We start from the raw sequence: 26,008 nt of genomic DNA, 5'->3' as shown, positions 1-26,008 counted from the left end.
GTTATCGTTTTGTATTATACTCTATAATACTTATTCAAAATTGACCATAATTATCTGTGGTCATTAGTCAAGGTTTTCATTTCCCAACACTGTCATTTGTCAATTGTCAAACTAAAATGTTGTGGATGGTTCGCAGTTAGTGGATATTATTGTTTTTCTTTGGGTAAAAAACGAAATAGGTACCGCAATGATAAGTTACGGTCGGTTGTTTTGTAAGAATTAATTATCTTTTAAATGTTGCATTTATATATTCGGGTATCTCTCACACAAACGTGTTGTACTCTTTCAGTAAACAATAAACTATAATTAAAACCGGTGCATCAAAATGTTTAATATTTTAACACAAACATTATTCGCTTTCATTATTTTAAAAAATGTCATAGGACTTCAAATATTAGAAAGTTATAACCCGGCTAAAGGAAGATTTAAAGCTGCTTTAAGTGGTTGTTCATTATTTGAAAAACAATGTTTACAGTTAGACGATGATTTACCACTGTTGTCGTGTGCACTTAACACAACTCATAACAAAACACAAATACCTGTTAGTTGCCAACACAAAATTTGGTCACATCAAGCTGATTTGTTGGACAGTACATTTTTAGAAAACAAACTTAAAGATCCATGTCAAGAGGAGCTCATTATTTTGGAGTGTCTGAGTGGTAACTTCAATACAATAGATTGCGTATTAAAAAGAAAACCCAGCTTGAAAAATAAATCTTGTTGGAGAATAATAAATAAAATCGAATCGCTAATATTTAACGACTGGCAGATTACTGGAAACTTTTTAAAGAACTGTCTTGATGACATTGAAGCTCATAGCTGTGGTAGAATACCAGCAGACCCAAAATCCCTCTCCCAGACATTGACATTAAAATGTCTGCAAAGTTTTGAGGAGTCCCTGAGCCCAGAATGCCAATCAGAAATTGTGACACTAAAGGAAATGAAGTATAGCTCCCTGCAGATCGATAAAATAGTGTTTGCTGCGTGTAACAAAGATGAGAAGACATTTTGCCCTGATGAAGTCCCTGACTCACTCTTGATGTACAAATGCCTTGTAAGACACAAGAATGAAAATGGTAAATTTTTGCTTTTATTTGTTGGATAAGTATTGCAATAAAAATTATGTTAATTCAAAATAAAGTAAAATTTTAATGCTGTGTACATATTAAACTTTTCATCTTAAAATTATAATCAATAATATCTCAAAGAGTGTTTCTAATATTAGATAATCACAAGAGATTGTAAGCCTTTTAATATTATATGAATTTGCCTTTATTTGAATACTCAATATAATTATCTATGTTTATTATTTCCTATATTATTCCAGTTAAGAGATATTGAAACTGGAAGCATTCTTATCTCATGCCATATCACAAATACCCAGTCTAAATAATTCTTAATTCATTTATTTCATAAACTGTTTACATATAATGGTCATGTAACTTAAAAAGGGGCTTACAGTTTGCCATTTCAGGTGTGCAATTTTATTCAAGTAGTGAGCTTACAAACTTACTCTATGGTGTACCTCTCTTGGAAGTCTTGGAACAGTCTTACACCTTTTAGTTTTTGGTGAACTGAAAGATAAGATCTGCATCTCTGTTGAATGCATCTCTTAGAATTATTCTATCAATGGAAGCCAATATTGTGTTATCAAGAGTACAACTAAGATAATATTGTTTTAATACATTTTATCAAAGGACATTAGGTACAATTTTTATATGCTGCATATCATTTAAAAGTGTTAATCATAAAGGGATGTGTGTTTAAATCATTTCCTGTTGGCAGCATATGTAAAACTGAAATACTATTTAATGATTTACCTATATTTTAACTAGTAAAACATATGATTTTTACAACTTGCTAGATTATTTAGTTAGAAATGACATCTGATTTGAAATAAAGAATATGATTTTTAAATAATTGTTTTTACAAACATGAAACAAAAGCACTTAAGAAATGAATCAGCATTTTATAATTAAATATTTAAACACCTTTTTTTGATCTTGAACCAATGAACAATACAATTTTTTATTGTTGCAGCAATGACAAAAAGATGTCAAGATCAACTATTTTATGTTCAAAGAAACATGGTAATGAACTATAAAATGAGCAAAGGTCTTGTCAAATCTTGTAAGGAAGATATTCGAAAATATCATTGTCGTAAGGGTGTTGTTGAAGATAAAGATGTACGCCTAGCTCAAATATTGCTATGTCTAGAAAATGTAGCTCGAAATGATACTACAAAAATTTCTCCTGAATGCATTGCAGAAATGATTGATCACAGAAAAATGTTAATGGATGACTATAGGTTGTCTCCAGAATTAATGCAAAACTGTGCCAACGATATTCTTTCACTCTGTAGAGGTATTGCAACTGGTGATAAAACAATACATTGTTTGATGGACCACGCTAGACCACGAAAACGTAAAGATAAAAGAATTAGTTTACCTTGTCAAAGGTCATTGGAAATTCTTGTTCAAGAGGCTGACCCTGGAGAAGATTGGAGGGTAGATCCAGTTTTACGCAAAGCTTGCAAGCCTGTTGTGGATACAGCATGTAGAGAAGTTAATGGTGGTAATGGAAGAGTAATGTCTTGTCTCATGGAGAAGCTTGGAACAGTTCTCATGACTAATGATTGTGAAACTGCTATTTTACAAATACAATACTTTATATCCAGAGATTTTAAACTAGATCCTCAGTTATTTAAAGCATGTAAGTTTGATGCTGTCACTCAGTGCAAAGCAAAACTTCAATGGGCGGATATGAATGAACATCAATCAGAAAAAGATCCTCTAATATTACCATGTTTGTACAATTATGCATACAATTCAGAATTAAAAGGTATTCTGAAACCTGCTTGTGAACAACAAGTTAGGAGGGTTATGAGACAAAGAGCTGTGAGTGTAGATTTACTACCAGAAATTGCTGACTCTTGTATTGATGATTTAGCAAATATTTGCTTTGAGAATACTGGTAAAGGTGAAGAAATAGTTTGTTTGCAGAATAATTTTAAAAAGCTCTCTACTAAGTGTAAAGATGTGGTAACCAACTTTACCGAAACACAGAGTGGTCATATAGAGCTGAATACTATTGTTAATGTTAACTGTAGAGTCCCTATAGAAAAACTATGCTCATCTGAATTGAATGCCAAAAAAGATGAAGATGATATACTTGATTGCTTAATTAGGCATAAAAATGATGCAGAAATAAAAGCAAATATAAAATGTCGAGCAGCCATTGAACATGAACAATTAATAGCGCTAAAAAACTATAGATTTACTAGAAAATTTAAAAATGCTTGCAAGTCCTATGTTGTGAGGTTTTGTCCAAAGGCGCAAACAAAAGTACAGGTTGTAATGTGCTTAAGTGAAATAATAAGAAATGATACTATAACAAGAAGAAAACACACAATATATAAAGAATGTCGTCAGCAGCTAAGAAGTCAGCTATTTCAACAAAAAGAAAACATAGATTTAGACCCTGATCTTAAAGAAGCTTGTAAAAAGGATTTATTGGAGTTTTGCCCCAGTGTCCAACATGGTGAATCTGCTGCACTAGAATGCCTTCAAACAGCAAAAGGGAAATTGAGTGATGGTTGCAAAAAAGCCATTTTTGTATTGAGGAAGCAGGAATTCTCAGATAATGGTATCGATTATCACTTGGTAACCACATGCAATGATATGATAGACTTGTACTGTCATAATACGGAACCAACAATTATTTTAGACTGCTTGAAGGTATTTATCATGTGACATTTTAATTGAAGTTATATAATATTTTGGCAACTTAAGAAAATAAGTTGAGTGTTTTATTTTCTGAATAACACATACCTTGACGGCCCATTGGCGCAGTTTGCAGCGACCCTGCTTTCTGAGTCAAAGTCCGTGGGTTCGATTCCCACGACTGGAAAATGTTTTTGTGATGAACATGAATGTTTTTCAGTGTCTGGGTGTTTATCTATATATTATAAGTATTTTATGTATATTATTCATAATAATATTCATCAGTCATCGTAGTACCCATAACACAAGCTACGCTTACTTTGGGGCTTGATGGCGATGTGTGTGTTGTCGTAGTATATTTGTTACTATTTATTTATTTATTTACCTTGCGCACGCAGTTGTAACACAGGATGAACTCAGTCTCAAATGAGAATTATTTTCAGTTTTTCTTCATAATGTTTCCATGTTGTCCATTATACTTTTTATATTACTATGTTAAAGGTATAATGGACAACATGGAAACATTATGAAGAAAAACTGAAAATAATTCTCATTTGAGACTGAGTTCATACTGTTTTACAATAATCAGCAATGAATGGTTCCACAAACTCATATTTTTGTGGAATCATCCATTGCTGATTAATACTAAAAAAGTACCTTCATATAACTTACAGAAATATATACAATTCTTTGTGTTATTAATCGTCTTTCTTATTCTTTGTGTCTTTAGGCGCATCGTCATGAAACTGATTTTGACAACAATTGTAAAATAGTTGTTGTTAACAGGATGATTGAACAAAATTTGGACTATAGATTCAATAATAACTTACAAAATATCTGTAAAGTGGATATCAAAAAGTTTTGTTCAAATATCATTGGTAAGTACATTTATTTCCTACAAGTATGACTTGCCTAATACTCGGTACTCGGCACTCTGCATACTCGGTTTTTCAATTATTCCAATCACGAATCAGATAGTATGGTACTGCATAGCACAGTTTGCCCTATTTTGGAATAAGTTTTTAAATTTCATTTATAGAAATTCATTCTCATCTGCCATAGTAGGTTTTGTTTTTAAGTTAACGCAAAATAGTTCTTCCTTTTGTATTCATACTTTGGACAAAAACCCTGTGCAAGCCACTGTTGAAATCCATAACGGACGTTCCGTACGTCCCGACGTATGGGTTTCAACAGTGGCGGACACGTACTGAACTTGTATAAAAGACACTTGCGACCTGTTTACGATGCGTACTAGACTTGCAGAAATGACACTTGCTTCCTATATACGAGACTTAATAAACTTGCATAAAAGACACTTGCGACCTGTTCACGAGACGTACTGAACTTGCATAAACGACACTTGCTTCCTTTATACGAGGCTTACTAAACTTGCATAATAAACACTTGCGACCTTTTTGCGAGACATACTGAACTTTCATAAACGACACTTTCTTCCTTTACACGAGATATACTAAACATCCATAAAAGACACTTGCAGCCTGTTTACGAGACGTACTGAACTTGCTTCCTATATACGAGACGTACTAAACTTGCATTAAAGACACTTGCGGCCTGTTAACGAGACTTACTGACCTTTCATAAACGACACTTGCTTCCTAAATACGAGACGTACTAAACTTGCATGAAAGACAATTGCGACTAGTATACGACATGAATTTAACTTGCAGTAAAGCCAGTGTATACGGGCCGTATTAAACTTGCCTAAAAGATACTTGCGACCTGTTTATGAGAGTTGAGACGTACGAAACTTGCATTACTTATAGACGTTGAGACGTACTGAACTTGCATAAACGACACTTGCTTCCTCTATGCGAGTCGTTCTAAACTAGAATTAAAGAACTTAACACCTTTTTACGAGACGTGCTGAAGTTGCATAAACGGCACTTGCTTCCGTTGTTTACTTTACAATGAATAATTAAACTTATTAAATGTCGCCGCAAACGCTATAAGATTGATGAAAAGGCGTATATGATAGTTTCTGTATCGTCGGTAAGATAACTATGGCTTGAAAGCAAAGCAGTCAGGCTGCGTTTGCTAGAGATAAATCCTGCCAGGCTCGAAATTTTTATAAGCATTTTCAATTTATATGCATGTTGTAATGCATATTATATACTATGTATGTAATTGGCAATGTATTGATCAACTCTTTCTTTCATTAGCCAACGAACCACAAGACATAGAACTTCAAGGCAAAGTTTTATATTGCTTAAAGGATAAATTTAGAGAATCCAAGTTGGAAACACCTTGTGAAAACGAACTAGCGAATGTTTTAAAGGAGCAAGCTTTGAATTACCGCTTGGACCCATTATTGGGAAAATTGTGTAAAGCGGAAATACAGACAATATGTGCAGTGCCCAACGATTCTATCACCAATTCAGATGGACAGGTAAATAATGTTAACCACGTCTATAAAGTTACCTCATTGACAGGCCTAGAAAAAGATTAAACTGTTTTTGGAGCAGTTAAATAGTGAAAAAAAGTTATTTATAATAGGTTTTTTTATCTATATTTTAAAGGAGACGAAAGACAAATTTAAATGTTTTAACAGATATTGGTGCAAATTCTGTTGAACACAAATCTTTGAAGTGAACTAACTAATATGACAGGTCTAACACTATAACTATCCTTTAGACCTGTGATTAAGTTTAATATAACTGCCATTTTTCGAAACAGCACTAAAATCTTAGACTGCTTCTGCTTGCGCAAGCCCAGTCTTTTTTTTTTTCTTCTTCAGCCTTTATCTACCATATTAGTGTAGGATTCCTTCAACATTTGTCAATTTATGATTATTATCTAAAAAAGATATTGGAACTTAATTTACATATATTGCATTCGTAGTTCAGCGCTCGGAATAATAATAATAATAATTTTGTTAAGATCTCTAAACATCGAAGTGACGTTTTTATTAAAAGAAAACAACTCTCTAAACAGTATAGAGATAATATAGTTACATGTGGTTGTACAGTTTACTCTGACAAAATAAAACAAATATGGTTACATTATTTCCAGGTGGAGGAATGTTTAAAGAATGCTCTTATGAACCACAAAATTGTCTCAGCAGAGTGTGCCCGGGAAGTTGTGCAAATAATTGAGGAGACAGAAGTCGATATTGACGCAGATCCGTTATTAGAGCGTTCTTGTGCTCTAGACTTGTTAAAATACTGTAAGGAGCTCGAACATGGTGCTGGGAGACGTAAGATGACTTTTTTACCCTTTTTTTTATTAATAAATGTTGTTTTGTAATATCACAGTATACAGATATATATATAGTAGTTCGACGCCTTCAATGTCGTAGTCAATGCCGACATCGCCTAAAGAGAGTTAAGAGTGTCATGAGCGCCGGCCCACTACAGGGCGCGGATCCCCACTCAGAATGAGAAGGGTTTAGTCCGTAAATTTATGTTTGTAATTATTGTTAAGTTATAAGGACGTAGTGTTTGTATTATATTTGTTATTTATCAATAACTTACCCATAGAGTATACAAACACTACGTTAGACCATGTCGCTGCCTGTCCGCGAAAACCCGTGACCTTTGGTCCCTACTGAAAATCAGCGTTGCAGTATTCCTTGGCAGTTACTGCCATGGTGCTGCGGCACAGAGCTGAATAGGTGACCAGTTGACCACAACGAAGCAACATACTCTAAATTATTGTATCTTTTTCTCTGTTGTCTCGTTGTAGTATCTTGTAATTTATTTATTTTGGTTAATAAATATTTATTATTATTATTACTTATTCTTAAATTAAAAACGCACATAACTCGAAAAAGCTAGAGACGCGTCCGGCACGCATGTCTAACATTTTGGAGTTTTGAATTGAACTCTGTCCCTCAAATGGGAGGCGATTGTATTTCCGACTAACTTTAAACTCTTCTAAATCTTTATATACTTATGTATTTAATGTTATACCTAAAGTTTTAACAAAATCAGTTCAGCAGTTTTTGCGTGAAAGTACTTAACAAATCTTCCATCAATCCGTACAACAAACTTTCGCTTTATCATACTTTATAAGAATATTGAATTTTCACTTATTTACCGATTCTTGTTTTTTTAGGTCTGAAATGTTTAAAAATAATACTCAATGATAGCAACAGAAAATTAGAAGCAGAATGTCAAAAGGAACTATCAAGCAGACTCCAAATGTACAAATATGTAGAATCTGTGAGTACTTGTATTTTTTTAATAAAACTTCATCATCATCATCATCATGTAATAAAACTAAAAAAGATACAATTTGAATCTTGTCAGTTCCGAAATTTCAAATTGATATTTTCAAGTGTAGGTAAAAACACTTTAATACTAAAACTTCAAAGTTATTCAAAAGAAAGAATCCATACTCCCTTTCCTATCAGAGAGAAGGGCCTGGGCCCAGTTGTGGCTCATTAATAGGTTCATCATCAACATCCAAGCCCAGCAGTGGGATGTATTTACATGCTTGGCTTGGCCATATATGTTATGCGAAATGGTTGTAGAGCATAGACCCACCATAGGGATTCCATTCAGGTTGGTGGGCTATAACGACTATTACGAATAAATTAATACACTTTTAGTGTGCACCACATAAACATACAGAAAAATTTAAAACTTAGTATACAATTTGGCGGCCTTATCGCTTCATAGCGATCTCTTCCAGGCAACTAATGGCGTAAAACACAGGTCAAGAAGAGAGGTAGGTGGTGCATATATTATCTCAAGTAAGAATATTTCGGGAGTGTGGGTCCCGAATATTCTTATTAACTGCACAGCACAGGGACTGGGGTTTGAGGTGTCAAACCCCAGTTTCAGAGTACAGAGTGTCAGGTGTCAGTACAGTTAGGGAATTGGAATTTGCTAACTCTGTACTGAAAAATTTTCCACAGTAAAAACAACCCAGGACCTAGTGATCTATAGTTAAACATGTTAACCACTAGACAGACAAGGCACTAAACTGATGATGAAATTAATTATATTTTTTCTGCTGCAGGTAAATTTGGTTGAAAATTTGGGTGATGTGTATAATGAAATATCATCATCCCCATCTAAGAAATATTTTTTAGTTGTAGGAATATCAATTGTAGGATTAATTTTTATATTTGGTTTATATTGTGGGCGTATGACTAAACGGGCTATGTATGTAAAAAGGAAATAGATTAATTAATATTGTAAAATAAACTTTTATTTGAATAACATCAAGTTTCTTTCCACTCAGTTATCTCATCAAGGTCCATATCTTCAAAGTTGTCTTGTTCCTTCTTAATGTTATTGCTCGGTTTAGGTTCCTTTTTAGGTACTACTTTAATTTCACCTTGTAAAAGCTTTTGACTTTCTTCAAAGAACTGATTTGGATGATTTATACCCAAATCAAGACCTGTATTGTGGACTGTATCAAAATATTTACTGCAGGCAATCTGGAAATGTCCTTTCTTAGTGACATCCAGTATATCATTGACAGCTGTAAAATAAGATTAGTATTGTAATAAGTGCTTAAGTAATAAACTCGGGAAATGTCCATCATAAGGAGGATGCCCATGGCTTCTTTTTCTAGAAATTCAGTAGCTACCTTATACTCGCTCACGTAACGATTTTGCGTTGCGGTCTTTTCAATAAGGATATGAGTATAAGAATTGTATGCTCACAAGCGTACACTAGTTTTGGTGAATCAAACCATAATACCATCAACAGACCTAATGTTCGCAGTCATAAATTATGTTCTGCCATTGTAGAATTGTGGACAAAGGATATGATTAATCTCTGCCTTTCAGTTCAGAAAATTATAGTAATAAAATTTTAATTAAAAAGCCACATTTGTATGGATTTATTATTCAGGACAACTCCAAGGTTAAGATCCCATGCACAACTCCTCTTAGATATTTCATTTTATTGGTAAATTAATGTTTGCGTTAGTACCAATCCTTGTGCAAATAATATACCTAAAGCTTTTGCCTTTAGGACCTTCAGACATGAATTTAGCAATAATTATTTAATGACGATAATTTTATTTTACTTCAATGCTCCATCCAGCATTTCAATACTCAAAGTATTGATCAATTTCACCTGAATATTTAATAGTATCCTTCTGACATGCTCTGCCAATGTGAAAAAAACCTAAGGTAGAGTTTTTACTCCTTTTAACTACATACACTGCTGAATTGCTGCAAGAAGTCACTGTGGGTAATCTCTGTTAATGGTATCTACTATATTATTGAAAACTGTAAAATAAGTATTCTAACATAATAGTGTTATATAATAAACCTTGGAAATGTCCCTTCTTATTGGTATCTACTATATCAATGACCGCTGTAAAATAAATTAATACTATAATATGGACAAAGTTTTGTGAAAATGTGCCAAACCACAAGCCACACATAAAAATTGGGATAAAATGACAGCAGACAGACCATTGTGGTCAATGAAGAGATAACCTCTTAAATCCTGTTGACCCAAGTATATATGTATAGGATAAAATGTACATATAAATGCACATTATGGTATTAGACAAATTAATAGGCAAATAATACACTAGTTAACCATATTTGAGTCATTGTGAACTAGAACATTTTTACATAACTATGTCAATATGATAGCATTCTATAATAAAGAATAAATTCATAATACAGCTTTATTTCAATACCTTGTCCTTCAAGCCCATATCCTTTTAATTTATTTTTTAAAATATTTATATCGCTGTGTCTAAATGGGCAACCATGACACTCTCCAGGTCCCACATTGTTGGTAATAATTCTCAAACAGTTGAAAGGAGTGTAGTTCTTCTTGCTACCTTCTTTACCATAATTGTACCTTATGTTATATGCATATTGTTTTTCAAATTTGTCCAACTCCATGATTTTAGTGAACTCCTCTCGCCAGAATCTAAGCGAATCTTCTAATGTTACACCTATTCCTTTTAAGAAAAGTCCATACTGTAGTCTGCCTCCATGCTTCAAATGGTGGGCTGAACGTAAATTCTCATGTAATTGTCTCATACACAAGGGGAAAGATTTCACAGACAGGGAATCTATACTCTCTATTGGTATAACAATCTTGGTATTGCTAATGAAATCATTACCAGAGTAAGACTGGTGTAACCCTTTAAGTAGTGACACAAGCCTCTCATCTTGTTCTATTTCACCTAAATGTTGGCAAGCAATAGCCAAGCTTTGCCGTAGATGTGTCCTAAATTGTGCTGAAAGAACAGATATGAAATCTTTATGGGGAATGTAAGCATATCCACCTTTAAGGTACACTTTCCTCGCCTTTACCAAATCAAGAACTTCAAAAAACTTTACCTTATAAAACTTAAAGGTTTCTATATTCTGAGTGCTCTGATGAAATGTAGATTCTCTTAAATACTTGATGAGCTCATTTTTTTCATCATCTGATATGCTTGTGTAACAAAGATTGTTTTGGTTAAAAAAAGCATCAACAGCATCACTCTTCATTGTAATGAACCTCATTTTGAACAACTCCAGTTCCCGTGCGATATACCATCGGCGCAGTTCCTCAGTTCTACAATATGCTAAACGCAGTATGAAATGGGCGATATGATCTTTACGCCTTGCTTGTAAGCTTGCAACATCTTGCGTTCCACAACTAGACTTCTCACACAATCTCGCGTAATACTTCAACCCTTGTGTTTTTAAGTCGTTAAGAACGAATTCCGTCCATTCTTCGGAGTACGGTCTGAGACCCTTTAAAGTTGTTGCTGTGCTTAAACATCTTAATAGAGTGAGCCTTTCTAACGCAAGAGCTTCAAACTCATGCAGTGATATATTTTCTGTCGGTGGAACTTTATACATTTGCAAGTCGTGTGGATAATTTTCAACAAGACTGCCAGTAATAACAGTTTTATTGGACTTTCTTTTAATTTTCAAATCCATAACTACTATTAGATATTACACGTATGACTAAATCTAAATTTACCTAGATAATTACTGACTACTGAATTAGTTCTTACTTGTTGATAGTTCTTTACTACGTTACACAGAAAATTTTAGTCCAAATTCGAATTCCCAAAAACAAAAATCAAACCTACAATAAATAAATTTTGGCGCGATCTTTGACAGATGGCAATTGTCATTTTCTTTTTTTTAATGTATCCCAAAGAGAAAAGGCTCTACTAAGACACAAACGACTGGTGTATAAAAAATTAGGTTACGATTGGTATTAGGATAGAAATGTATTTTTTGAGACAAACCCCAAATCTACTTAAGGATTTCCACGATCTTATCACACGAGTTTTGTTTGAGGTATATAGTATATGTTATATGTAGTATACCTCGAACAAAACTCGTTCCAATACTACCCGTATAATATTAATTAATAAATATTTTGTCTTTATCTACAGCTCACGAGGTTTTATGTTCGACTACCAACTTGGGTTCAGAATTGTTAACACTTGATTAATATTATTCCTGAGATTATTACAAAATCACTGTAAATAATTTTACTTTTTTGTTTCATAGACAATAATTTACAGAGAACTTAATTCCAACACTGACTGACCACTGGCAGCACTCATGACTCGTGTCAAAATCTTAATTTCTAATTCGTGTCATGTTGGGAAATCCGTAGGTTTTGAATTCAGTTTTGTTGAATTCTAATGGTTTAATTATATTGTGAACGTAAAATATTTTCTAAGACTGTGACTATGATAACGTATATATAATTCTGTTCCAAACACTAATATATCGAATTTGATTTTATCATTATGTTATCGAACAAAATGCAACTATCACTGGATGATTTGGTCCAATATACTCAGCTGTTCAAGCCTGTGGCTACTATTTTACAAGGAACAGTGCTGCCGTTTATGGTAATTTATCCAATAATATTCTACTGCTGGATATTCGTGTACGGATTCGACGATAACTTCGAAGCGGGGTTCGTCATAGTAGCAGTTGTAGCTACCATACAAATCCTCATTTGCCTGTGTTGCTACTGGAGCGTTCACATACATTGCTTCCTGTCGTGTTCACCGGTAAGTATCTATGTCTTGTATCTTTTTATCATCCAATTATCTTGTATGAAATGTTCTTAACCTTGTTCTGAAGTCCTGGTACACATGACTGGGTTGATTCACGCTAACCGGGGTGGTTCTGTATAAAATTAGAGATAAACACTAACAGCCAAGTGTTGCTTGTTTACATGTAAACTACACTAAAGGTCAAACTGCCAAGATGTACAAATACTTATCAGGTTTCCCTTAGATCTGTCCTGATAAAAAACTACTTGCCAACTTACCTACAGTCATGTAAAATAGGAGTCATGTGCTTATAACATTTCAGAATGGTTATTTTCATGAACACTTCCAACAAAGCATAAGTTAACCCTTTTAAAATATTGTTTACTACTAGAACATATATTTGACGGCCGACTGGCGCAGTGGGCAGCAACCCTGCTTTCTGAGTCCTAGGCTTGATTCCCACAACTGGAAAATGTTTGTGTGATGAACATGATTGTTTTTCAGTGTCTGGGTATTTATCTGTATATTATAAGTATTTATATGTATTATATTCATAATAATATTCAACAGCTATCTTAGTACCCATAACACAAGCTACTCTTACTTTGGGGCTAGATGGTGATGTGTGTATTGTCGTAGTATATTTATTATTTATTTACTAAAAAAAAAAAAGTTTTCTGTCGCCAGGCTCGTGCCAGTGGTCACCTTGAAGCAGTAACACAGTGTTGTTGCTATGTGGTGGTGATCATTATGTTTATCAAGTTTATAACTATTTAATTAATGTGATTTAATACTTTGCAGGTAAAAGACCCTTTGCAAGCTGAAATTGTCAAAGTTGTGCCAACAGCTAATAATGGATTTTCAGAGATAGTAAAGCTTCATCATACAAAGGTAGTAATTTATTTTAAAAGTATCACACAACAGTATAGGATTGCAGGGAATCCAAAAACAATTTGTAAATTTTACATTGATTTTGCTTCAATCAAACATTATTGTTAACAACAACAAAAAATATTGATAAAATGAAAATGTGTAGTTTACAATTTTATTTTTGGTTACCACACCACCTGCGAACTAGTGTGATATATGTAAAAGAACAATAAATCAATAATAACAATATTTAATATAAAATAAGTTGGCTATCAAATATTAAATATTGATGGATGAACATAACCTCCCTGGGGGCTAATAAGTGCACAGAATTAATGATAAATATTTGATATTGATAAATGCATATGTTTAGTATGAGAAGTATGTAACACAAATACTTTTTTAGAGATTGTAGCAATAAGACCACCATATTGTACTTTTTTTAACTCATTAATTTTATTATTTAAAGATGTGCCACAGATAACAAAATTGATTCCAATAATTTACAGCCTATAAAAAAAGACAGTTCAACTCCTGATGTGTGGTTTATTTTTCAAAAAAGTAAATACATATACAATTGGGACAAGAAACAGTTCCATACAGTTGAATTTCCTGATAACAAAACATATGAAGAATATATGGAATCTAAAGGTTATGCTGATGATGAATCAATAGAAGTAGCAGAGAAAGAATATGGCAAAAATGAAATGATTATGGTAAAGTATAATTTTTTTGTACAATATAATTCCAGTAGATTTTCATAACAATTTAGATATAAGGCAAACTTTGTTTCAATAAATGCCTATTCTGAAAATTAATAGATTTCATTATACAGTTGTATTATTATTTAGTAAGAACAAGATAATCTGGATTATTAGTATACAGAACTTTTCGTCAATCATGAAATTATAATACATAGTATATACTTCTATGAAAAGCACTCCGTCTTCACATTAATCTCAAATTGTTGCCTCTTTCATTAATTGGTCAAATGCACCATATTGCAATCTGCAATCAATAATAAAAAGTAACTACATACTACAGACATTCATTACCTACTATAATTGCATTCATTCATTTGTTTATATTCATTATCGAAATTGCAACTATGTTACTTATAAAATTAATATGAAACATTTCATATAAAGTATTGTATCATTAATTGCAGGCTGTACCAGAGTTTATGGAACTATTTAAGGAGAGGGCTACAGCTCCATTTTTCGTTTTCCAAGTATTTTGTGTTGCCTTGTGGTGTTTGGACAAGTATTGGTACTATTCAATCTTCACTCTATTTATGTTGATCATGTTTGAATGCACACTAGTTCAGCAGCAGTTAAGAAATATGGCTGAGATAAGAAAAATGGGCAACAAACCTTATAACATAAATGTATATAGAAACAGAAGGTGGCGTCAGATTATAAGTGACCAGTTGTTGCCAGGGGACATAGTGTCCTTGACACGTTCACTTAATGACAATTTGGTTCCTTGTGACATTGTTCTTTTAAGAGGATCATGTATAGTTGATGAGTCTATGTTAACTGGTGAGAGTGTTCCACAAATGAAGGAATCTATAGAAAATGCTAAAGATTTGAAACAAAATTTAGATATTAAAGGGGATGGGAGACTGCACATGTTGTTTGGAGGCACTAAAATAGTGCAACATTCATCACCCAATAAAACCCCATCGTCCGGCCTCAAAGCCCCAGACAATGGTTGTATAGGTTATGTTGTACGTAATGGATTTAATACATCACAAGGAAAGCTGTTACGAACAATTTTATTTGGTGTCAAAAGAGTTACAGCAAACAATCTTGAGACATTCGGGTTCATTATGTTTTTGTTAATATTCGCAATTGCGGCTGCAGCGTACGTGTGGATAAAAGGTTGCGAGGATCCACTCAGGAACAGATACAAACTATTTTTGGAATGCACCCTAATACTAACGTCAGTTGTACCTCCAGAACTGCCGATAGAATTATCGTTGGCTGTTAACACTTCATTATTGTCGTTATCTAAGCTAGCTGTATTTTGTACTGAACCATTTAGAATACCTTTTGCCGGCAAGGTCGAAATCTGTTGTTTCGACAAAACTGGTACCTTGACGAGTGATAATTTAGTGGTAGAAGGTGTAGCAGGCATAGGAGACCACAAAGATGCTACAGTTATACCTCTGTCGGAAGCTCCAATGGAGACTGTACAAGTCTTGGCCTCTTGCCAATCATTAGTTCAACTTGATGACGGAATTGTAGGTGATCCGTTGGAGAAAGCCACGTTAAAAGCCGCTGAATGGAATCTTACCAAAGGGGATGCTGTTGTGCCAAAGAAAGGGAAATCGCCTGGTTTAAAAATTGTACATAGAAATCATTTTTCGAGTGCTCTCAAAAGAATGTCTGTAGTCGCTGGATATCAGGTTAACGAAAGAGGATTTATAGAGACCCATTATATAACTAGTGTAAAAGGAGCACCAGAAACAGTGAAAACTATGCTGAAAGAAGTTCCTAGCCATTATGATCATGTGCATTTAACGTTATCTAGAAGAGGTGCGAGAGTTCTAGCCTTAGGATATAGGAATTTAGGAAAATTGTCCTCGCAAGAAATAAGAGACCTATCTCGAGAAGATGTCGAATCCGATTTGACGTTTGTTGGTTTCGTCATAATATCGTGTCCGTTGAAAAGTGATTCGAAAAAAGCGATATCTGAGATCATCCATGCCTCACATTCTGTTGTGATGATAACTGGTGACAATCCTCTGACTGCATGCCATGTCGCAAAAGAGTTGAAATTTACCCAAAAAAGTGATGTATTGATTTTAAGTGAAAAAGACGATGGATGGAATTGGAAATCTATCAACGAAACAGTGGAACTGCCAGTGCAGCCGTTTAAAACGGCTAAAGAACTAACCTCGAAGTATGATCTGTGTATAACTGGAGAGGGTCTCACATTTCTGAATAAAAATCACCACAAGTTTTTGCTCGGAATCATTCCGTACGTAAAAGTTTTTGCAAGATTCGCGCCAAAGCAAAAGGAATTCGTTATAGTTACATTGAAATCTCTTGGATACGTGACGCTTATGTGCGGCGATGGTACTAATGATGTTGGTGCACTAAAACATGCAGATGTAAGTATTCTATCAATTTTGACGGTTACTTTTATTATTTATCTGTGCGGTGACGTCATATCAGAAAACAGTTGCCACCTTGTCTTGTTGTCTTCTTCCCGCGGTCGTCGTACGGAGGCGACTAAGGGAATGTAACGGGTAGCAGCGTACTCTTTCCTACTATTACCATCTACTGCGACCACCAAACCGTGTGGCCTGCGTGGTGATTATACCCAAACCCTCATTTCAGTCTAGCAGTGGGCAGTTATAGGCAGTGGCGTGCATAGAGGGTATGCACAGGGTATGCAGATGATATTAAATGAAGATAATCGCCAGTACGAGTTATAAAAGACTTAAGGATAAACATTGTAAGAGTTATAAAAAGCCTTCGCTTAAGTAGTCATTTTTAACTCTTATTCCACAGATTTCTATATTTTGATAATATGCTATCAATTTTAATAATCAGGTCTCGTATTCCGAAAGTTTGCCGTCTTAGCATATCCACGAAACTTATTTCCAGTTTTTGCGTTGTAGCCATGACATTTGCAAGTTTCTCATTTTCTATCACAATGAAAAAGATAAGCTAGTTTCTGCTACAATGCATGAGAATGCGAGGTATGCACACGTCACCTGTTCCATGCTATAACAAAAAAAAAACTATTTCTTTTTGTATCTAAGTTGATACAATAGTGAGTGAGATAATCATGTGTATTATTTCTATTATAGTCGTAAAAACGTAATAGGCCCGTTTTGACATTTGTGCAAGACCATAGAATGTAACTTGGAACGAAACTGAAAGAAACAAAAAAATAAAAATCAATTACATACAGTGTTTTAAAAAAATACGTAAATTTTTTTGGGACGTTAAATAATATGAAAGAATATATCGCGAGTATTCTTTTTGCGCTTACTTCATAGTAGCATGCAATTTATAATTGTTGCGAAACGTTCCGAAAACAGTTACGTTCTCAGTCTTTTTTTTTTTATACTAGAGCTGTAACCATTTTTTTACTGAATATCGAAATTAAATATTGTGTAGTTATCTTTACTGCAAAGAATGAGCTTGGTTCTCAAAATGGGTTCTAAATAATGAGTCTGAGTTGATGTATCTGACCAAGCGGCACATGACTGAAGCGTCCCCGCGCGCACTGCGCAGGTTTTCGTTCCTCATCTTGTAAAGTTGACTGTGCGCTCGTTTAATTTTGATATATATTGTTTACTATTACGTTAACTATGGCTTTTCTATTTTGGACATTAATTTAAACATAGTGATTTGACTCGATTTTTGTATTTGTTGTTATATAGTACTAACTCTGTTTCAACATGTTGAAAAGTGGACGTATAATCAACAGCCAGTCACGCGTATTGGTTGTGAAGTTAAAGGAATACTTTGAACGAACGAATACTTTACAATACATAATAATATCAATCAAGTACTGATACAAACTTGAATTGATTTATCGTGAGTATCGAGTACAGAGTCTTATGGTTCCATAACTAGTTACGTCGCGATGACAAATGTCAAAATGGGCCTATTACATTTTTACGACTATACTAGTCTTATCTCATAAAAAACAGCGCGAGAAAATGGTAGACATAATTATCTCGTGGCTCGCATTACGGGTCTGCTGTTATCGATAAAAAATAACTGTTTTTAGGTGGGCGTAGCGATCTTAGCGAATGCACCCGAACGCCAAAAGGAAAAACGCGAAGAACGTCGTCCTGAACCTGTGGCGCCACGCCGATTGCCGCCCGCACTCAACGCCCGAGCGGAAGCTAGGGCCGAAGCCATGCGAAGAGCCATGCAAGAGTTGGAAGAAGATGATCAACCGCAGATTGTACGGCTAGGTGACGCTAGTGTAGCTGCTCCGTTTACAAGCCGTCTATCCAGCATTCTTAGCAGTAAGTTTTTTTTGACGTGACAACGTCTTATAATTCGATGGAGCCGAACACGATAGCACGCACGCACGAAAAAACATGACGTATGCGGCGTTACCTCGCTCTAAGGCGTTCCATTCAAGGCTTGAAGTGCAAGCGAGAGCGCGGAACGAGCGACAAAGAGGCACAGTCGGCCTCCGCGTTCGACATCTGTCTCTCTCCTACTTGAGTGAGCGATGCGTCCGCATGGACAGCTTCTATACAATAATACATTTACATGTTTTCGGCAAGGATGAAGGGCAGTGAAAAGTGAATGTGGTGTCAATTGTTTATAGCAACGTTAGTATCTATCAAACAAATAAAATTAAAATTTTCTTTTGAAAAATGCAACCATTCCATCAGTATTTTCTTACGACGTTGTCACGTTCAACTATCGTCAGTAAGCCGACTTTACAGACAACCAATTTTTTAGTAAAGCTTTTTGTGACAGAGTTTGTCTGGGTAAGACTTATTTCTGTCGCACAGCAGCATTGTTCCCATGCTGTGGTGCGGTCTGAAGGGCGTGGTTGCCAGTGTAATTACGGGCATAAAAGGCTTAACACAGACGCCTCAGGATGATGGACACAGGGTCGCATATTGCAGTATATGTTCTTCGCATGCCCTACGAAGTATTGCTCTATGTAAAGGCGATGGTTTTCCTCTCGCCATCAAGTGTTCATATGTCCATGGTCCGCCAATTATAATTATTAAAAAAAAGTTAATAACTTTTAATGTTTGTGCTAATGCTGTGTGAAGAGCTATGCGAAAATTTATTTTTTATTGTTTATTAGTTGCTTCATGCACTATATAGGTACATAAGAGACATGACGCCCCGCCGGGGCATTGCAATAAAATTTCTCGAAATTCTTTTTATTCCTTCACTGAATCTAAATTAAGTTCAAATTAAATTATTATTATGGCAATTGATTTAAATATTATAACATGTCAACTCAAAGCTAAAAATTTTTTTTTTATTTTTTAGAATTTGTCAACTTAAAACATAAGAATAATTTCGATATACAATAATTATAGAACTAGGATTAATGTTGAAACCTAGCTTTTTTTGGTTTACCTGGTTCTTCTTGGGATCTTCGATTCACTCACATAATTCGTGGTGTACAAGTATTCACATAACAAAAATAATTACTCCTTAATTAACTTATCATGTACAATAGTTACATGCACAAAACAACTACAAAATATTTATGTAGCTAAGGTGAACTCCCATCGATTACTCAGCAGCCTGTCTCCTCACACCTTACTTTAGTGTGTCAAAGAGAACAGAAAGAAGCACTAAACGATCCATGAGCACACACCCTTACAAAAATAGAGAAGTGCTTTGACACTTGCACAAGGTTAGCCTGTGCTGCAAGTATCTTCACTTCCCTGGGAGCACCCGGTTGCCCAGTGCAGCTACGTAGGTTCTAAAAAGCAAATACACATACATAACTCTCGAAACTCATGAGCAGGTTACAGAGAGTTCTATCGAGTTTATCTAGTTTAGCTTGTGAGTTTTCTTATGAGGCCGAAGAGTTAAAGGTCTTTTAATAACTTATTTGCTTCCAGTTTGTCACATCATCAAGCAGGGACGTTGCACACTAGTGACAACTCTCCAAATGTTCAAGATATTGGCTCTCAACGCGTTGATATTAGCGTACAGCCAGTCGGTGCTATACCTCGACGGCATTAAGTTCAGTGACACGCAAGCGACGCTTCAGAGTTTACTTCTAGCCTCGTGTTTCCTCTTCATATCGAGATCCAAGGTAAAGAAAATTTGTAAACATAAAAAAATAAGTCATTAAACGCTTGATAATTAGTTAGCTCACTAAAGTTGCAGTGGGCTGGGCACGTTAAATTTGTCGGAGGACCAATGGACGATGGAGTCGAAATGGCTTCGAGTGGAGACCGCGTGTCGGTAAACGGTGTGTAAGGCGCCCCCAACTAGGTAGAGAGACGACCTCGGAAAAGTGGCAGGCGTCGACTGGATGAGAAAAGCTGAAAATAGGAAAAGTTGGCGCTTCTTTAAAGAGGCCTGTGTCCAGTTGTGGATGCCCATTAGCTGAATCATCATTTTTCTACAATTTAACCTTACTCTCATCACCTGGTAACCTATGTAAGAGTAAGGTTAAATTATATATCGTCATTAATAGTTTCATATGTAAATAAAAAACTGATTTACAATTACCGCGCAGTTTTTTAAAAAACAGGTTTAATCCTTTTGTTACGTTACATTTATAAAGAATATCTCTTTTTAGTGAATTTGATTTTATTTATCTATTTCAACCTATTTGTTTTTCTTCTATTTTTAAAACATCCTTTACATTAAAATGCATTGTTTACGTTATAAGACAAGTTAGAAAGAATTTACTTTAGTTGAGATGGTAGATTAAGCGTTTGTACATCAATGCTTTACCTAACTAAAATTACATGTATAAACATATTCTCTATGATACACGTGGTAAATGATAGCACTAATTTGAGTAAGAATTGAAATATACATGCTGTTTATGTGCCAAATTTCATCAAGATCGGTGGTTCAGCCGAGCTTTCTTTCTCCTTTTATAATATAAGTAAGGAATATATATAGTTTATTAATCACATGCTTTGTTATATTATAGCCGCTGACAAAGCTGTCAAAGCAGCGCCCTCTACCGAACATATTCAACGTATACACAATAATGACTGTGCTCGCACAATTTGCAGTGCACTTCCTATGCCTGGTATATTTAGTTCGTGAAGCTACGCTAAGATCACCTGAAAGGTTAGTATCAGAAAGAGTGTCCAATGTATCTTGTGTAAAACCTCTTATGATAAAATAAAATAAACAATTGTTTTTAGATTTAAGGAAAGATAGATTGAGTATGATATTAGTAAAATAATGCATGGCTCTAAGGTTCTAAGGTATAAAACCTTATTTTTAGTATAGAATAGAATAAATTTTGTTGCTTTAACTATGTACATTTTTTTGGTGTTGTAAGTGGAAATAGTTCCAACAGTTTGCTACTTTCTGGCATGCAATTTTCTTACATATTTAGAGTTTATATAGTATATAAACTATATAAACTCTAAATATTTATGTTTATATAGTAATTTGTAATAAATTACTATAACACATAAAGTTTTAAACTTTAGACACTAACTGAGAACTGTCACAAAAATATTCGTTAATATTAGAATTCGTTCATAATAGAATACGCCATACTTATTAACCAAATTCTTACCATGTTTTTAAAAATATTTAGTATGTTAAGGTATGTCAAATAATTGCTAATTCCAATTTTACCATTTTAATATACTACTTTTTTAAGCGATGGGAGTTCAGTGGACATGGAACCCATTTCTCTGATTTATTTAAAGGGTCAAGTTATTCAGATTTTTGTCACACTCTGACATTTTATAGTAAATTTATCCGCACTGGGCCAGCGTGGTTGACTACAGCCTAAACGTTTCTCAGTGTGGGAGGAGACCCGTACCCTATAGTGGACCAGTAATGGGTTAATCTGACCATAAAATATAATAAGGAAAAATGCATGCTCTCGGTCAAAACATCTCTGAATTTGATGATTTTGAAAATCAAAACACATCTGTATATGTGTTTACTTTGTATACAATGTGTGTGTGCAATAAAGATTTCAAACAAACAACAGACCTCTATTATGTAGGTAATCTATACTGGCAGTCTCAGTTGAGCTGTGACAAAACACTGAACAACTTTTACGACGATTTTTCACTTTTATTTTAAGACTTATATTGTTTTTTTCTGTTTCATCTAAGATATTCAATACAAGTTTACAGTAAGTTATGTTTTTATTTGAACAGGGATACAACACCAAAATTGGACATGGATTTGGCAGAGGATGAAGACCGTGTTTTTACTCCCGATCTCCTCAACAGTACAGTTTATATAATTTCAATGGCGCTACAAGTTTCAACGTTTGCAATCAACTATAGGGTATGTTAATTTTAATCATTTAAGTTTTATTCACTTTTCTTTTAAATAAATAATTACTGTAAATGTCGAACATAACACATAGCCCGACTGAACCATGAAAACAGCCCACTTGTTGAGCTTTAAAGGCCTCTCCCAATGCGAGGGTTTACCCATGATCACCATGCAGACGGGTTGGTGATCGCAGTGGATGGTAAACACCACACCACACACCTCATGGAAAGTCTAATCTTTATCAATAAACCAATAAACAGAGCAACACTTCGCAATAATAAACTGCATACACGTTGGAATTTCTTTTTGTCCACTAGACATATATGGTTTGCCAATCTAAATGTGTTTGGTGCAAGCAACTAGATTCTAAAAGCTACCGCAATCCTGTCTTGGTAACAAAACAAAAAAAATCATATAAAAAACAATTGCAACTATTAATCACTTATAATGAGAGAGTGAGATAGAAAATGCTTGTGTACCCCAATGAACCGAAAACGTCTGCGTGACCGTTTCGAGTGTACAGGCGTGATATTATGTTGTATAATTGCGTAAATAATTCATATTGATGCAATAGCAGCACTCGCTGTTGATTTTCTGGCATTTTTTAAAGAGTTGAGAGTCTGAGAAACTCTTCCTCAGATCTATATGAAATTTAAATGGAACCAGAATTTACCTATTACGAAAATTAAGCTTAATTTGCTGTTTTCTGCGAAAAGCAGGAGAATCTCCATGGGGTAATTTATAATTTCTTTAATGTTTATACTTCACACCAAACAGATCTTCGGTAATGTACCCTCTACGCACGTTGCGCTCCGAAACTGGAGCATCCTCAGGAGATGTTGACTTTATAATTGTTCACGTTGTTCTGAACATTTAATGTAATCTCCTATCTCCTGCTTTTCGCGGAGTACAGAAAATTAAGCTTAATTTAAATAATTATTTGGCAAATCTGTCTATAAATGACGGAGAAGAGGGGAAAAAAATTAACATGAAGGAGGTCGATTAAAAGCAAGCGAAGTAGGTTTTTGACTGTGAATCTATGTCCACAGGGTGAGCCGTTCATGGAGGGTCTGAAAGACAACAAGCCTCTGTTGTTCAGTATATTGTTGTCGGGTGGCACTGTTCTGGCGCTGGCCACTGGGATGGTACCTGACCTGACAAACGCATTCGAAATAGTCTACTTTCCACCAGATGTGAGTATAAAGTTATTAAGAAAATCCGGAAAAAAAAACAAACCGCGAAATCCCTCTTTGCTATGTGCGTTAAAATCTACAATAATTTAGATGCAGGTCTATAAAATCAAACTACGCGTTCTTTTAAAGAAAAATATGGCGCATTGGCTGTGTTTAAAATGTTTCTATACAATATCCGATTATCGGACTTCGAATTAAGTATAAATAAATAAATAAATATATTACTACAATACACACATCGCCATCTTGCGCCAAAGTGAGCGTAGTTTGTGTTATGGGTACTAAGATGACTGATGAATATTTTTTTATGAATAATAGAGTGTCCCTATAATATTGGTCGAGTTCCCTAAATTTCTCCATATATCTTCAATCGATCTTGACCTTATAAAATGAGACTAAATCGGGGTAAACCGTTTAAAACAAAAACGATTTCTCAAATCGGTTCTAAGGTAACAAACATAAAAAAAAAATACAATAAAATCGATATAAATTCGGTTGCATTTTTTTTTGTTGTTATTCTGTTAAAAATAGTTTTTAGTAACTAGTTATTTTGTTCCAGTACCGGGTAATCGTGGTGCAAGTTCTCATAGCGGACATGTTGTTCGCGTATCTAGTTGACCGAGTATGTTTGTGGTTGTTCGGCGACGCGCGCATCAACACTGTCTCATAGCGTCGGCAAGTACGTTTCGCGCCACAAAAGTTGAGCCGACGACATGGTCGGTATTAAGGTGCGGTGCGGTGCGTTGCGGTGGGCGAAGCGAGCGCACCGTCTTACGCATGCCGAACGTCAAACTAGCATCAAACTTGCGCTTAGTCATTACGATCATTTTAATAGACTTAATATTTTGTTATTAATTTATAATAATATAAAGGCCAAAAATAATGTTATTTATAAATAATTCTTAATGCTGGCTACATTAACAGACTCTTATCACTGTCTGTAAATAACCACTCTTTGAGACCTTTATGAGCTGATACAAAAAAAAAAAAAGTTACGTACCTTTCATTTCATGGACGACGTTATAGCTATCCCTAAGAAAAAAATCATCCAATAGTAAAATAGAACTTATCTGTACAACTCTGAACTACTACCATCGCTTAAAGCAGTATTATTGTAGCGACAGTATAAGGGCTCTGGAATATCTGTAAATAAAACTCAGTAGAAAGAATTGTCGACTCTAAAACGAACAACGTAACATTTGGTCTATTTTAGCTCGACTCTTATGATTGCGAGAATATTATTCAATGTATACTTCGTGAAGTGATGATTAACTTAAGACCAATTGTCTAATTGCGCAGTAAGTTTGATGCTAGCATTGCCGCTCAGTGGCGCCATCTTAGTTCAACTTTCGTGACGTGACGTATAAGCGCACGACGCAATACGACGTTGCAGTATTCCCTAAGGTCCTACCAACGCTAGCGTACTTTCTTATCGTAAGATTTAATGTATAACTTCGTAATAAATGTATATTTATTTATATGATGTACAAAAAAGCTGACATAAAATTTTCCTTGCATGTCTTATGATGTAAACAATCTTTCTAATATGTCAGCTTAAAGTATGTTTTGAAAATATGAAAAGAATTTGAAGGGTTAATTGATAAACTTGACGTACCTATTGAAGTTATGCAAGATTTTAAATATTTAATAGAAGCAGATGTTACTTTGCGGAATTCCACAATATACTGTTTTTATATATATATATATATATATATATTTCTTGTGTGCGTGTGTATGTCACTGAACTCCTCCTAAACGGCTGGACCGATTTGAATGATTTTTTTGATTTGCGTTTGGGTGGCACTCTGGATGTTTTAGATTCACAAATCAGCCCGACAAATGGCGCTGGGGTCCGCTAGTAATCTATATATATATAGAAATGAATTGCTGTTCGTTAGTCTCAGTAAAACTCGAGAACTATGCAAGGGTTTGTTGTAACTGTACACAGTGGCGTGCACTTTATACAAGCACAAAAGCACTGCCTACCACAAAATGTATATATAACTGGTATAAGAGGAGAATTATTGTCGTTTTATGCATACCCTGGTAAGAAGCCGAGTGCACGCCACTGACTGTACACTTTAACTGTCAGCCTTTCAGCCAACCTTTCACATGTAACACAGTGAGAAAAATACTGCACACAAAAACTATAATTCGACGGTTATTAATAGGGCTGTAATAGTTTTATTTTATAAACATATATTATTATATTTTATTTTTTTAAACATATTTGCGAATAACTGTGGATAACCATTTAAATTATACGATAAGTAAGAAAAATGTTACTATTAACTTTCATATTATT

General features: G+C 34.5%; 3 protein-coding genes across 3 annotated transcripts; 2 read left to right on the top strand and 1 right to left on the bottom strand.

Annotated features, from left to right (window-relative positions):
- Positions 1-117: 117 nt before the first annotated feature.
- On the top strand, positions 118-8,888 carry LOC120637062 (Golgi apparatus protein 1). Its single transcript, XM_039908665.1, has 7 exons — positions 118-1,076; positions 2,041-3,737; positions 4,453-4,600; positions 5,903-6,129; positions 6,753-6,936; positions 7,797-7,903; positions 8,706-8,888. Exons 1-7 carry the CDS (start codon positions 326-328, stop codon positions 8,868-8,870), a joined length of 3,279 nt encoding a protein of 1,092 aa, XP_039764599.1. The 5' UTR covers positions 118-325; the 3' UTR covers positions 8,871-8,888.
- LOC120637063 (DNA primase large subunit) lies at positions 8,876-11,929 on the bottom strand. Its single transcript, XM_039908666.1, has 2 exons — positions 10,353-11,929; positions 8,876-9,173 (listed from the first exon to the last, which is right to left on the bottom strand). Exons 1-2 carry the CDS (start codon positions 11,596-11,598, stop codon positions 8,911-8,913), a joined length of 1,509 nt encoding a protein of 502 aa, XP_039764600.1. The 5' UTR covers positions 11,599-11,929; the 3' UTR covers positions 8,876-8,910.
- Positions 11,930-12,242: 313 nt separating this feature from the next.
- LOC120637061 (endoplasmic reticulum transmembrane helix translocase) lies at positions 12,243-24,715 on the top strand. The gene is made up of 10 exons (XM_039908663.1): positions 12,243-12,698; positions 13,485-13,574; positions 14,063-14,269; positions 14,722-16,671; positions 18,309-18,552; positions 20,134-20,330; positions 21,186-21,328; positions 22,387-22,519; positions 23,560-23,703; positions 24,263-24,715. The coding sequence occupies exons 1-10, from the start codon at positions 12,429-12,431 to the stop codon at positions 24,371-24,373; spliced, it is 3,489 nt and encodes a 1,162-aa protein (XP_039764597.1). The 5' UTR covers positions 12,243-12,428; the 3' UTR covers positions 24,374-24,715.
- The last annotated feature ends 1,293 nt before the right edge of the window (positions 24,716-26,008 follow it).

This window comes from Pararge aegeria, chromosome 3 (assembly GCF_905163445.1).
Source record: "Pararge aegeria chromosome 3, ilParAegt1.1, whole genome shotgun sequence".
Taxonomy (NCBI): Eukaryota; Metazoa; Arthropoda; class Insecta; order Lepidoptera; family Nymphalidae; genus Pararge; species Pararge aegeria.
This window is presented reverse-complemented; position numbering and strand designations above follow the sequence as displayed.

What these genes read in the sequence shown, in the direction of transcription:
- LOC120637063 (XM_039908666.1), bottom strand. Translation starts at nt 11,598, where the DNA reads ATGGATTTGAAAATTAAAAGAAAGTCCAATAAAACTGTTATTACTGGC. An exon ending in ATATGGGCTTGAAGGACAAG is followed by an intron (nt 9,174 to 10,352) that starts GTATTGAAATAA and finishes CTTATTTTACAG; the next exon opens with CTGTCAATGATATACTGGAT.
- LOC120637062 (XM_039908665.1), top strand. Translation starts at nt 326, where the DNA reads ATGTTTAATATTTTAACACAAACATTATTCGCTTTCATTATTTTAAAA. An exon ending in AAGACACAAGAATGAAAATG is followed by an intron (nt 1,077 to 2,040) that starts GTAAATTTTTGC and finishes TTATTGTTGCAG; the next exon opens with CAATGACAAAAAGATGTCAA. An exon ending in TTATTTTAGACTGCTTGAAG is followed by an intron (nt 3,738 to 4,452) that starts GTATTTATCATG and finishes TTGTGTCTTTAG; the next exon opens with GCGCATCGTCATGAAACTGA.
- LOC120637061 (XM_039908663.1), top strand. Translation starts at nt 12,429, where the DNA reads ATGTTATCGAACAAAATGCAACTATCACTGGATGATTTGGTCCAATAT. An exon ending in TAAAGCTTCATCATACAAAG is followed by an intron (nt 13,575 to 14,062) that starts GTAGTAATTTAT and finishes AATAATTTACAG; the next exon opens with CCTATAAAAAAAGACAGTTC. An exon ending in CGTTTGCAATCAACTATAGG is followed by an intron (nt 22,520 to 23,559) that starts GTATGTTAATTT and finishes CTATGTCCACAG; the next exon opens with GGTGAGCCGTTCATGGAGGG.